This window comes from Tribolium madens, unplaced genomic scaffold (genome assembly GCF_015345945.1).
Source record: "Tribolium madens isolate multiple individuals breed KSU strain unplaced genomic scaffold, Tmad_KSU_1.1 Scaffold_96;HRSCAF=242;Tcas5.2_LG5, whole genome shotgun sequence".
Taxonomy (NCBI): domain Eukaryota; kingdom Metazoa; phylum Arthropoda; class Insecta; order Coleoptera; family Tenebrionidae; genus Tribolium; species Tribolium madens.
Genome location: NW_025401068.1, coordinates 10,691,804 through 10,703,467, shown reverse-complemented (window position 1 = coordinate 10,703,467; position 11,664 = coordinate 10,691,804). Strand labels below are relative to the sequence as shown.

The 11,664-nt window shown below is 35.0% G+C and overlaps 5 protein-coding genes across 6 annotated transcripts in view; 2 read left to right on the top strand and 3 right to left on the bottom strand.

Moving 5' to 3' along the window:
• Nucleotides 1-1,528, top strand: part of LOC123013950 — a 4,116-nt gene extending 2,588 nt beyond the window's left edge. Inside the window, exons 4-6 of the mRNA XM_044412830.1 lie at nt 803-862; nt 910-1,026; nt 1,073-1,528. Coding sequence (XP_044268765.1) covers nt 803-862; nt 910-1,026; nt 1,073-1,384 — 489 coding nt within the window. The 3' untranslated portion in view covers nt 1,385-1,528. The remainder of the gene's footprint in view (nt 1-802; nt 863-909; nt 1,027-1,072) is intronic.
• Nucleotides 1,529-3,248: 1,720 nt separating this feature from the next.
• On the bottom strand, nt 3,249-3,948 carry LOC123013614 (adult-specific cuticular protein ACP-20-like). Its single transcript, XM_044412250.1, has 3 exons — nt 3,814-3,948; nt 3,647-3,775; nt 3,249-3,603 (listed from the first exon to the last, which is right to left on the bottom strand). The coding sequence occupies exons 1-3, from the start codon at nt 3,823-3,825 to the stop codon at nt 3,334-3,336; spliced, it is 411 nt and encodes a 136-aa protein (XP_044268185.1). The 5' UTR covers nt 3,826-3,948; the 3' UTR covers nt 3,249-3,333.
• A 1,985-nt stretch (nt 3,949-5,933) lies between these two features.
• LOC123013608 (adult-specific cuticular protein ACP-20-like) lies at nt 5,934-6,748 on the bottom strand. The gene is made up of 2 exons (XM_044412242.1): nt 6,532-6,748; nt 5,934-6,486 (listed from the first exon to the last, which is right to left on the bottom strand). Exons 1-2 carry the CDS (start codon nt 6,541-6,543, stop codon nt 5,989-5,991), a joined length of 510 nt encoding a protein of 169 aa, XP_044268177.1. The 5' UTR covers nt 6,544-6,748; the 3' UTR covers nt 5,934-5,988.
• A 1,838-nt stretch (nt 6,749-8,586) lies between these two features.
• LOC123013606 (DNA-directed RNA polymerase II subunit Rpb4-like) lies at nt 8,587-10,947 on the bottom strand. 2 transcript variants are annotated; one of them, XM_044412240.1, is made up of 3 exons: nt 10,634-10,924; nt 9,025-9,205; nt 8,587-8,981 (listed from the first exon to the last, which is right to left on the bottom strand). In XM_044412240.1, the coding sequence occupies exons 1-3, from the start codon at nt 10,692-10,694 to the stop codon at nt 8,807-8,809; spliced, it is 417 nt and encodes a 138-aa protein (XP_044268175.1). In that variant the 5' UTR covers nt 10,695-10,924; the 3' UTR covers nt 8,587-8,806. The 2 variants fall into 2 exon arrangements, with proteins under 2 accessions (XP_044268175.1, XP_044268173.1); XM_044412238.1 differs by lacking the exons at nt 8,587-8,981; nt 9,025-9,205 and adding exons at nt 9,232-9,689; nt 9,737-10,589 and having other exon boundaries at nt 10,634-10,947.
• LOC123013610 (rhodanese domain-containing protein CG4456-like) lies at nt 10,758-11,561 on the top strand. The gene is made up of 2 exons (XM_044412244.1): nt 10,758-11,030; nt 11,086-11,561. Exon 2 carries the CDS (start codon nt 11,101-11,103, stop codon nt 11,539-11,541), a length of 441 nt encoding a protein of 146 aa, XP_044268179.1. The 5' UTR covers nt 10,758-11,030; nt 11,086-11,100; the 3' UTR covers nt 11,542-11,561.
• Nucleotides 11,562-11,664: the final 103 nt, after the last annotated feature.

The following is an 11,664-nucleotide window of genomic DNA, read 5'->3' as shown; positions in this document are numbered from 1 at the left end:
TGTAATCCTTAGAGTATAGCTTTTATGAAAAAAATGATTTTATAGTGGGTTGCCATTTAAAAAAATATTTTTTTTTGTAGAACTCAAAAACAAAAAGAAATTTCGAAAAATTTTATTCTTGTTCACAATCACATTTTTATAGTACTTTATCACTCATCAATTAGGTTTTTCAAAAAATAAATAGTTTAAGCAAAAAACCTTTGGTTCCATACTTTTTATTCACCTGGTATACAAAATCATCAGTATCATTAAATAGACATAAAAAATGTCAAATGTCAAAAAATAAAAGTCAAAATTTTTTGACAGATAGAATTTTTTAAACATTTAACTCTGTCGGAATTATAGTTATTTGAAATGTCTATTTTGACCGGACTATTGATTTTGACTCTTTTGTCAGACGCACAGCCGTGATAAATGACCCCGAATTTCGCATTCGCTGGCTATATATCTCTCACGTTCCATTGAAATCGCAAACCGCTTATTCCAAGTACCAAAAAAATGGCAAATTACAGCGAGTAACTAGGTTTAAAACTCAGGTTGCAAAACTGGCAAATTTCAGTATTTCCCCTTGACAAAACCAGACTAATTATGCCCAACAACCAGTATTTAAATGAATTAAAATTGCACAAATCGTTCGACGATACCTTAACATTGTTCCAATCGATTTGCATAAGAGATCACTATAATTGTAACAGGAAGTACTGCGTCGCCCCATTTCAGTACTGCACTTTCAAATAGAATATTTCGTTCAATTAATAGCGTAGTAGTTTGGTATTTTTTACAAATAAAGTGAATGTGGTAGCTATATAAGAGGGAAGAATTTATTGAAACGGCAGTACTACACCCGACAATGATCGCTCAAGTAAACAACACTCAAAACAAAGTTTTTTTCTAAAAATTTAGTTTCAGATCGCTGCTTTGGCCCTTTTGGCGACTTCGGCCCACGCAGGGCTATCCTACGGATTCGGGGGACACGCCATCGCCGTGGCCCCCATTGCCATCAAGGAGACAGTCGTCGACTACCACGTGAGTACCATTAGTACCACAGATAAAAACTGACAAGCAAATTTAGACCCCAGCCCACTACCAGTTCAAATACGGTGTCGAAGACCCCAAAACCGGTGATAAGAAGGAACAGTCGGAAGTCCGTGAAGGGGATGTGGTCAAAGGGGAATATTCGTTAGCCGAACCTGATGGTACTATCAGGATTGTCAAATACACCGCTGATAAGCACAATGGGTTTAACGCTATTGTGACAAGAGTGGGACATGCCGTCCATCCGCAACCCATTGTGGTCGAAAAAGCCATCGCTGTGCCCATTGCCGTCCATGGATTTGAAGGCTTAGGGCATGGGGGCTATGCACTACACGGACATGGATATTAACTTTCTGGTCATTTTTCATCGCTCTTTATGATACGTTAGTGAATCGTCGCTCATCTCTCATCGAATCTCTTGGATATTTCAAGGGGGTATTTATGTTGTAAATAGATAGGTTTATTGTAAAAGACAATACAATTTCATTGTGAACTTTATTTGTTTTATTTATTCTTCAAATTTAAAAAACCATTTTTATTTTTGGATTCCGTCTCTTACCACTTCTTTAATATTGATGTTTTAAAGACCGAAAAAGAAATCCAAACAATTTTTATTATCAATTCTGAATAATGATTTGATCAAAGCACTGCAAGGTCCTCTAGTTTTAAAATAATAAATAAGAGCAACGAAAAAGTCTACAATATGTCAAAGTCCACCATCATGATCATTTCACAAAGCCAACCTCTGAAACATCACTACACTTGAGTTAAAAACACAATATGCAACTCACGTAAAAATCTGAAAAACTTGAAATATGTTAGGTGAAACTACTCTTCGGTTCAAATTTTACTTTTTGGAGGTTCAGCCCTACTTGGTTAACGTAATTTTAGTTTTAAAAAATAAGTATGTCTTGAAAATTTTCAAAAAACCTACTTTTTGTAGAATTGTAGAGCAAACTGCCTTTTTCTCGCATTTTTACAAAGTTTTAACACTTTTCTGAGGGTTTTGTTTTTTTTCTAGAAAACAAAAAATTCTGATTTACAATAAATAAGCGCTTATGCTTTCTTATGCTCGTTCTCTCTCTTATGCTTTGCTCTCTTTTGCGATTATGCTCTTTCTCTTTCTTATGCTTTGCTGTCTTATTTGCTCTTATGCATTTATGCGCTCTCTTTGTCTCTTATTATACTTATTAAAGCAAGTAATATAATTTAATTTTCATGATACATATAAACAATGGAATAAAGAATCAAATTTCATTTATTTTTTGGCCGAATTCTGTGATGCTAAAATAATTTTGCAAAAAATGAGCCAAACTAAATGAATTTTTTCCATATTTTCGTTATTAAATTTACTTTTAAGAAAAAATATCGAAAAAATGTTTGATATTTTCCAAATTTTAAAAATAAATCGTCAGTTGTAAAAATAATCGATTTTCTTCAAAATTGCAATCACAAAATTATTGCTAGTCACTAAGCGTAAAAATACACACATTTTAATAGGCTTAAAAGTTGCTAAGTAGACAGTTAGTTATAAAAAAATATAAAAAAATAATTAGTTTTTTTTTGTTTGAAACTTAAAAATTTCAGAAACATGGTTTCAAAAAATTTTCTGATTTCTTTATCAAAAGTACATTTGATAACACAAATTAAAAAAAAAAAACTTTTAAATTGGTACATTTTTCGCATCGTTATAATCATTTCAGAAAAATGTAACGTAATTTTTCAAAAATTTACATCTCAACTGTGTAATAACAGAATGAAAAAATCATAAAAACTAAACAAAATCAAAGTGATATTGAAATTTGGGATTAATTCCAAGTAGTTTATAAAAAAAAAAGTTGTTCCTCAGGTTTTTGCATTTTTAGGGTGGAAGTGGTTACACTGTTGCGTAGACAATACCAGAAAGAAAATTTTTATTTACCTTCGACTTGTTTAGGTAATAGCCTGGTTTAGTTTACGCTAGACTGACTTTAAATTATGTTTGTGTCGTTTAATTATGGATATTTTGCCCAGATAAAGATACAGTAATTAATACCTTTGGCTCCTACGCAAGTTTTACTAGAGAAAAGCCTGAATTACGACACTTTCAGGTCTATTGTTTCATGTTTTCAGAAGTTTTTATCACAGTACTTGTATGGTACTCTCGTATTGTTCCAGTTTTGAAGAGTTTTTTTTTTGTGATTGTGAATATTATTTGCATGTAACGATTTATTAAGTAGCAAAACCGTTTATATTCAATTATTAGGTCACAAATACACAAAAATGGGACTTAAAGACTAACATAATTGGCATTTTTTATCAAATCCCAATTCCCAGCCCAATTCCGTCTAGTTTAATCCCTCCAGGGGTCAAAATTGTCGGATGAGCGGCCTTCCCTATCCTCGAAACCACCGCATTGAACCCATTTTTGTCATCAGCGGTATATTTCACAACCCTTATGGTCCCATCGGGTTCCACAAGAGAGTACTGCCCTTTGACCACATCGTCCAATCGAACTTCAGTTTGTTCTTTTTGGTCTCCAGTTTTAGGGTCACCCACTCCATACTTGAACTCGTATTTCGGAGGGGCCTACCGATCTTAGTACTCAGTACTTCTTCATAAAAATACTTACATAGAGGTCTACGATGCGTTCGCCGCCTCCGATAACACCTACGCCGCCCCCAAGAGTCTCGATCCGTCCGATGTATGAAGTGGCAACACCAGCATTGGAGGCGGTGGCAAGAGCGACAAACAAGAAAATCTGAGAAAATCAATGAAAATTGAAAATTTGAGGCTCACCTGGGCGACCATTGTGATGGTTGGATTGGGTTTGAGTGTCCAATGGTTGGAACTGCTTTTATACAGATTTGAAGGAGATTTTTTGGAAATTTGATTAAACAAGTACTCGTTTTAGTAATTCGAAAGTTAAGCAAATTTGGGTTTTCCGGCCGTGTTTTTCCCGAAAAAAGCTATTTTTTCGTTTAATTTGATCAGTATTAAGATGAGTTGGTGTTTTGTTTGAGTTTGTTTTTTTTTCTGTGGGTAGTAATGGTTGATAAATATTGCATCAACTTGCACTAAATCAGATCTAGATAGAGTTGAACTGAATTTCTGCATTTAATTATTTCTTGATTTTCTGATGCAATAAGCGATTCGATCATCATTACAGCATTTAGGATGGGTACAAAACCTTGGAACTTTATTTTACGAATCTCAGTAAATAAAAAAACAAGCTGGTTTACAATATTCAGTTTATTGCATCAGGTCGGACTGCATCGTTCTAAAAAAAAGTAAATATCTTTTCTATGAATATTTTTTTTCATTTTTTAGAAGGTTTCCTCCACAGACAAACTATTTAATTTGTCTATGTTTTCCTCAATGTATTTTTGTATTTTTTGTGGATGTTAAAACATCCAACACTGAGAATAACGTCAATTGATCTGTGGTTAAAAATTCCAATTTAATTGATTTTTTAAAATTTAATAAAAATTCTAATAGTTTGACGATAGTAGTAAACGTAAACTATGAGCTCTAAGTACGTTTTTTCTTTCACAGACTATCTGAAAATTGTTCCAGATTTATAACTGGTTTTAGGGTTGAATGTAAAAAATGATTAAAACTATTGATCGTTTAAATATTGCATCGAGATCAACGTGTGATTTTACGTCTAGAAGACTATATTTTTCACGACAAAAAGTTGAATTTTTACTTAGATGGTGAAGCGAAGAAAATCGATTTTTTTATACTCGTTTCAATAACGTTTTAAAATTACCTTAGTTTTTATTTTAAAGCTGTTTCTTTGAGTTGCTATTTATTAAAAATTATGTTTTTTACAAACATTTTGGTATTTAACTTGCGTAAACTCATTTGTCAAAGTAACATCATTGTTAAAATAATAAATCCGAAAATATGAAGGGACTTAAAAGCAGAGAAAAATTTTTGTTCAATTCTATGAGCCAAATTCAAAAATAAAATGATAAAGAAAATTCCATAGCACATCAAATTTTAAAGTTAGGTATTTTAAGATATCATATGTATGTTCGACAAAATCGCCGAAAAACAAAACACTTAAAATTCATTTTCTCCATTTTCATTTAAATTTTTTTCTTCCAATTTGGGAAAGAGGTACCCTTCAGCTATGATGGGGGATTACTGCTGGTTCCTGATAAGGGAAGTTAAAACACCCTACAAAAGAAAGACAGCTTTTGCAAAAAACTCATCTACAACTGCTTTATGTTAGGATCTTACACATCTTTCAACATTGTTCTTGTTTAGTAAATAAATTAATTTCTTTCGTCGTCTATTTAATTAATTTCTATTTGAAATGAACAATTTTTACGTGATGGAAAATTTTTCTTATCAAATTCGTAATTAGGGATGTTAATGTACTCTCTGATACACGTGTCAATAGCTCAATCCCATTAAAAAAAATTGTTGGGTAGTGTTATTCTAAATCAAAAAAAAAAACAAGAGAAAAATAAACTTTTCTTTCTACTGGGTTAGAATAATAAAGTTTTAATTACAGATTTGTTCTTTTCAGGTAAAGCAAAAAATGTTTTGCTTTGCAGTTTTGACGTAAAACCAAAGATACATTTTTTTCCTGTTGTATCCGAGAACATACTGTAAAGCCAAACACAAAATTTTTCAAAAAATATTTTTATGCGTTTCTATCCACTTTTGTGAGTTTTTTGGACCCCCAGGAGTACATTTGGTTCAATTTTAAAGCTTTTAATTTTTTCGATTTTTGTCAAAATTTTGCAGTTTTCTGGACGCTAGTCGACTCCCCGAAACATTTCAATAATAAAATAGTAATAATAAACAAACTCCCTTCCAATTGCACGAGACCTAAATATCTCCTGTGAATAATCAATCATAATACGCAACAATTTCCAGGTCACTTCAACCAACACGCCTTTCTTAATCAAACATTTATTGTTTATTGAATTAAATAACTTAGACAATCGAAATATTTAATTAGATTCCCCCGATTCCATGATGCACTACCACCCCATGTCCGTCCAAGAGTCCGCTTTCGTAGCCGTGCCCCAGGAGTCCCAGTCCTCCGACGTAGCCATGGGCCACCGGAACCACTTTCTTGACCAGCACCTGTGGATGCACAGCGTGTCCGATCCGTTGCACGATCGCATTGAACCCATTATGGTCATCGGCGGTGTATTTGACCACGCGGACGGTACCATCGGGCTCCACCAGCGAGTACTCCCCTTTGACGACATCCCCGTCGCGGACTTCCGACTGTTGGTGCTTGTCGCCGGTGTGGTGGTCCTCGATTCCATATTTAAAAGCGTATTTGGGGTGAGTGTGGACGTCCACAACTCCATGCCCCACTCCAACTACTCCATGGCTAAGTCCAACCACTCCATGGCTTAGTCCAACTACCCCCACATGGTCCTCCAATCCTCCCAAAACGACCCCAGCGCTGGCTGCGCCCAACAAAAGGGCAACAATGGCGGCCTGAAAACACCCGTAGATGGGCGAAATGGGTGGTTTGATACTCACTTGTGATATCATTTTGATGGTACTTTATGGTACTGCACTGGTTGCTGGGTGGGTACAGCGGAATTATATAGTAAAACAGTGGCCAAAAAATGGTAAATTTGCTCACGAGATTGACGGTTTGAAAGTAGAACGAAATATTTTTGTTGCCAAGTCTGTGACATTTATTTTTTCAAAAAAATACTACAATAACGAGTTTCATTGGGCGATTTATTTCGGAAAAAAACAAATAGAGGCATGTGTGTGCGTAATTTATGCGATAATTTTAATAAAATCTAATTAACTCGTTTGAATTACCCAACTTTGTTGCAATTATTGTCGAATGTCATTAATAATACAATTAGGATATTATGTCATTACCGTATTAATTACCTCAGAATTGTTGAGAAGCAAAAATGCCAAAAGAAATACAAAACTGCACTCGAGGTGCATTAGATAATTTTCTCAGTTTTTTATAGTTGTAAGGAAAAAAAACAGAAAATTATTATTTTTATTATAAAACCCAAATTAAGTAGGAGTAACATATTTCACCACTTTAAAAGCAAAAAATGCCAAAACAAATAATAAATACAAAACGACATGCGAGGTGCAAACGTTGTTGTTTATAGTAAAGAAAAAAAAATAGATAACAAGATACTGTGCCACTGGAGACGCACGAAATGCCAAAAAATACAAAACCGCACCCAAGATGTATCAATCATTTTTCTCGTAGTTTTTTTATAATAAGGGAAAAAACAATTTTTTATTAAAACCAATTAAATAACATATTTTGCCCAGAGATGCAAAACCGCACCGAGGTGCATGCATACATCATTTCTCTCGTAGCGCTGGTAAGAAAAAAACAAAAAATTAGAAATTTTTTATTAAAACCCAAATAAATAACAGTAATACACCCTAGACAAGGTCCAAACTCAGTCTTTACCTGCGTTCAGGGGTTGGGTTAGTAAAGATAATAAATTGTAAAAAAAGTAAAAGATCAGTTCGCTAATATTTTTATTTGAATTTGTGGAAGTTGCCCCAGAAATTTCTTAGAAAGCTAAAAATTGTTTTGACGTTTAGATCTTAAAAAAAAATCTAATCATAATTATTCTATCTGCCTAATAGGTTGTACATACATATTTACAAATTAGAAAGCTCACAGGTTGCATTTTCAATAGAAATTAAATTTTTATATGGGGTAACAAGACATATAATTCCATAAATTAAAATTTTTACTATCGAAAAAATTACAAATCTATGCAATTGTGGACACGAAATTTTGGACATCAAGTTATGTCATTCAAAAAATATCAATGTAAGCCACGCTTTAGTAACATTATGAAAGTTTTAGTTGAAATTTATTTTTGGCGTCGATTTTTTAATACATTCAATAATGCCAGCAGTACGTTTTTTATATAATTTTTTATTATTATTTTGATTTATTGTCTGTTTTATTTAGCTACAAAAATAAAAAAAGTTGTATATAAAGTCAGTATTACATTTTATGTCAACCGAATGACAAATCGTCCAAAATTCCGTGGCATCTAAATATCAAATTTACAATGCGCACTATAAAATTCATATTCTTTGGAGGGGTATTTTTAATTTTTTTAAGCTAGGTTTTTTTAGTTTAAAAGTGTCCTTGTTTTCCATTGCAATTTTTTGCCATTGACCACATTTATGGATATCACTAACCGTAGAAAAATGCGATGTTTTCATTTATACAAAAAGTGCATGTTTTATAAAAAAAATGTGTTAGGCCAAATATTTTTTTATAAAGGAAAACGATAAATTAAAAAACAAAAACGATTTGTCCAATGAGTTTTTCATAGTTGCACCGCTAAAAAACTATTTGTTTTAAACTTCTGGCGAGCATTTGTTTAAAAGTAATACACTTTTTTGCATACGCTCTCGAAACAATCTGAATCTTTGCTGGACCCAATAAAATAGTATGAAAAATGGTTATTGTAGGTACTCAAAACAAATAAAAAGTGCCAAAAGAAATACAAAATCGGAGCCAAAGTGTATACACTATTTTTCTTGTAGTCTTTTATAGTAAGAAAAAAACAGATAATTTATTAATTTTTTATTAAAACTTAATTAAATAACATGATAGTTTGCCACTTGAGAAAAAATGACAAAAGAGATACAAAACCACACCCGAGATGCATACATAATTTTTCTCAGGTGTCAATAGTAAGAAAAAAATCATACAATTAGCATATTTGTATCATAATCCTATTTAAATGACGATATCTTGCCAAAACTCTAATTTCCAATGTCGTATTCTACATTTTTTCTAGTATTGTATACTGCGTTTAGTTTGGATGTCATCCAGGACGGCTTGCAGCTCCTCATCCTCGAACCGTCCTTCCAGACTCGGAATCAAAGACTTGGCCTCCTCAGTGGTTTCAGGACAGAGATTCGCAATGGCGGCCAACTCAAACTTGTGCAATTTTTTCTGCATCAACAAACTACTAACCAGTAAAAAAAACACACAAGTGTGACAAAAAATACTTCCTGACTGCTGAAATAGTCTCCTTGTTTTTAAACTTCCTAAACCGGTCCGTGTACGTGAGCGTCTTCATAAAAACATCGGAAAATTCTTGCTCGTCCTCCGCCGACTCGTTCTGCGCCTTCCTGTGCTCCAACAACATGTGGACCTCCGAAATGAGCAAAGTTTCAGCATTCTCAAACTCTGAAAAGAGAAAATAAAACAAGACATTCACAACCAAGACTATATTTTTCAAGACACAGGTTTGACAATATATCCCTCTTGCACCAAAAAATCGTACAAACGCCTAGTCTTATTAACATCAATTTTGAGTATTTTCCTCGCTGTTTTCAACTTAATCGACCCCATTTTCTTATTTTCGGCGATAAGAATGTCTTTGAGTTCGAGATAAGTGATCGGTACTAGTCTCACAGTCCGGCACAACTCCCTTTCAGACGGAGTCAGTTTTTCGTAGCCCGGCATCCCGATAATTTCAATCGGAGTAAACCCGGACTTTTTCCTCGGGGTTTCCACCGGAAAACTCCGGTTGTTCAGCTTCCAGTTGAACTGAGCACTGGCGTGCAGTGTCTTCAGTTCGTTCTCGCATTTCTCGTGCACTTCTTTCAGTTTCAGGTAGAGTCGAGCGTCGGCGAGGGATGTAATTCCGTGTTGACGTAATTCGCACAATCTGGAAAACCCCCACTGTAAAACTCGTTTTATTGTTCGATTTGCAACCTCATAATTTGGATTTTGAGTTCGCCGCTGTGGTGCAGCCCCTCCATCAGTATCTCGAACTGGACAGGGGTGCAAAATTGCATAAACCTGATCAGTTTTTCGTACACAGGGCGAGTAATTGTGACGTCATAGCGGTGTAGCCACGCGTTAACTTTCCGTAGAATGATTAATCCATGGTCTCTTATGATTTTTTTCCACCTTTGGCGCTCCACTAACCGCCGGTTGTAACTCCGGATAATCGAACATTGCAGATTTGTGATTAAATCGAAATGGGGGTCGTCCTTATCGACCGGTTTCAGGTTCGAGAGTAAGTCTTCGGCTGAGGAATCGAACTCGCATTCGAAATCAGACCGCGCGGGGTTATACCCGGCCAGGGATTTGTACCCCACTGTGTTGGGCGAGTAGCGAGGGGGCTCATCGGTGTCGCTGATCCGGTGTCTGTACGGCACCACAGTCTCGTAAAGCAAGTCAGGACTCCTCACTTCGGGCAACTCACTCGCCCCCTTTCGGTCTAAATAAAACCAATCGTAATGAGCCCTAATCTCCCTCACACTCCTATGGGGCAACTCTTTTGCCACCAAATTCCAATTCCCGTATTTCTGCAACGACTCGAGCAACACAACCTCCTCGCGGGCCGTCCAATCCGTGTTCCCCCAAACCGGAAAATCGTCTCGGATTATGTGATAATCGTGATCGTTCTTGTGCCCCCCGAATTCCGCACCTTTTGAAAAACACAACGTACAAATATTCACTTTACACAAAGCGCAATAAATGTAAGGGGCGACTAAATCGCACGAACAACTCGAACAAACACTATCTGAGTCACTAGAGTAAAACGCAGGGGGGCCACATTCTGAAACTTCAATTGAGAACAAGAAGTGTACCAAAGGAGCTCACCTTTCGGGAACTGCAAATCAGCGGCGTCCTCCTCCGTTAAATCGGTGTTCGCGTTTGCCATCTGCACAAAAATCCTTTTTGTTGTCGCAAAATGAGAGGTTATGAGAGCGGCTCACGATACCAACCACGCAAAGATTACGTTACTGTTGCGATGTTTATGTAGACTATTTACATAAAATAACGTAACTAGTACACAATCAACTTGTTATTATTATTACAAAAAGTGTGATAATGTGGTAAAAAGTTGTTCGGAAATATTTAATTGGAGTTATTCGGCTTGATTTGTTTTTATTGTTGCCAACAGTGACTACAAAAAGTCACCAAACCGTTAAATTTTCGAAAAAAAAAATAAAAAAAACATTAATTTACAGTATAAACTACTTTACGTTGATTTACAGTAAACCACAATATAGAAAACTGATCAGTGGAGTTATATAATCACAATTTTTTAGGTTAGGTCACCAAAAATGTCACTTCTAAGGGGGCGTCAAATTCTCTCATTTCTCCAAAAATCGACTCAAATTGGGATGATAAACAGTACCAATCTGAGAATTCTTTCAACTAAAATCGCCTCATTTGATGAAGTTAAGTCAGTTAAAATGAATCCAAAGACTCTTCTAATCGACGTCAGGGAGCCCCACGAACTGCAAGAAACCGGAGTTATCCCCGATAGCATCAATATTCCCCTTGGGGAAGTCGCTAAAGTGTTAACAAACATGTCTTCTGAACAATTTCAAAAGACTTATAATAGATCCAAACCTGATTCTAGCACCCCCATTATTTTTTCGTGCCGTTCGGGGAAACGTAGCGCTCTTGCACAGGAAGTAGCAACGAAATTGGGGTTCAAAAATATAAAAAACTATTCAGGGGGGTGGCTGGAATGGGAGGAAAAAAATAAAAAAGGTTAAAATATTAATAAATAAATAAAGTGGAGATTGGAGTTTCATTTGACGCTTAGTTTATTTAATAAGCAATTATTTGAGAGATATGAATAATTTAGGTACGCGAAGGCCGTTTATTTTTGGAGGAAT

What these genes read in the sequence shown, in the direction of transcription:
- LOC123013614 (XM_044412250.1), bottom strand. An exon ending in AACGCATCGTAGACCTCTAT is followed by an intron (nt 3,604 to 3,646) that starts GTAAGTATTTTT and finishes TAAGATCGGTAG; the next exon opens with GCCCCTCCGAAATACGAGTT.
- LOC123013606 (XM_044412238.1), bottom strand. Translation starts at nt 10,694, where the DNA reads ATGGCAAACGCGAACACCGATTTAACGGAGGAGGACGCCGCTGATTTG. An exon ending in TGATTTGCAGTTCCCGAAAG is followed by an intron (nt 10,590 to 10,633) that starts GTGAGCTCCTTT and finishes TTGAAGTTTCAG; the next exon opens with AATGTGGCCCCCCTGCGTTT. An exon ending in CTCAAAATCCAAATTATGAG is followed by an intron (nt 9,690 to 9,736) that starts GTTGCAAATCGA and finishes GGGGTTTTCCAG; the next exon opens with ATTGTGCGAATTACGTCAAC.
- LOC123013610 (XM_044412244.1), top strand. Translation starts at nt 11,101, where the DNA reads ATGTCACTTCTAAGGGGGCGTCAAATTCTCTCATTTCTCCAAAAATCG.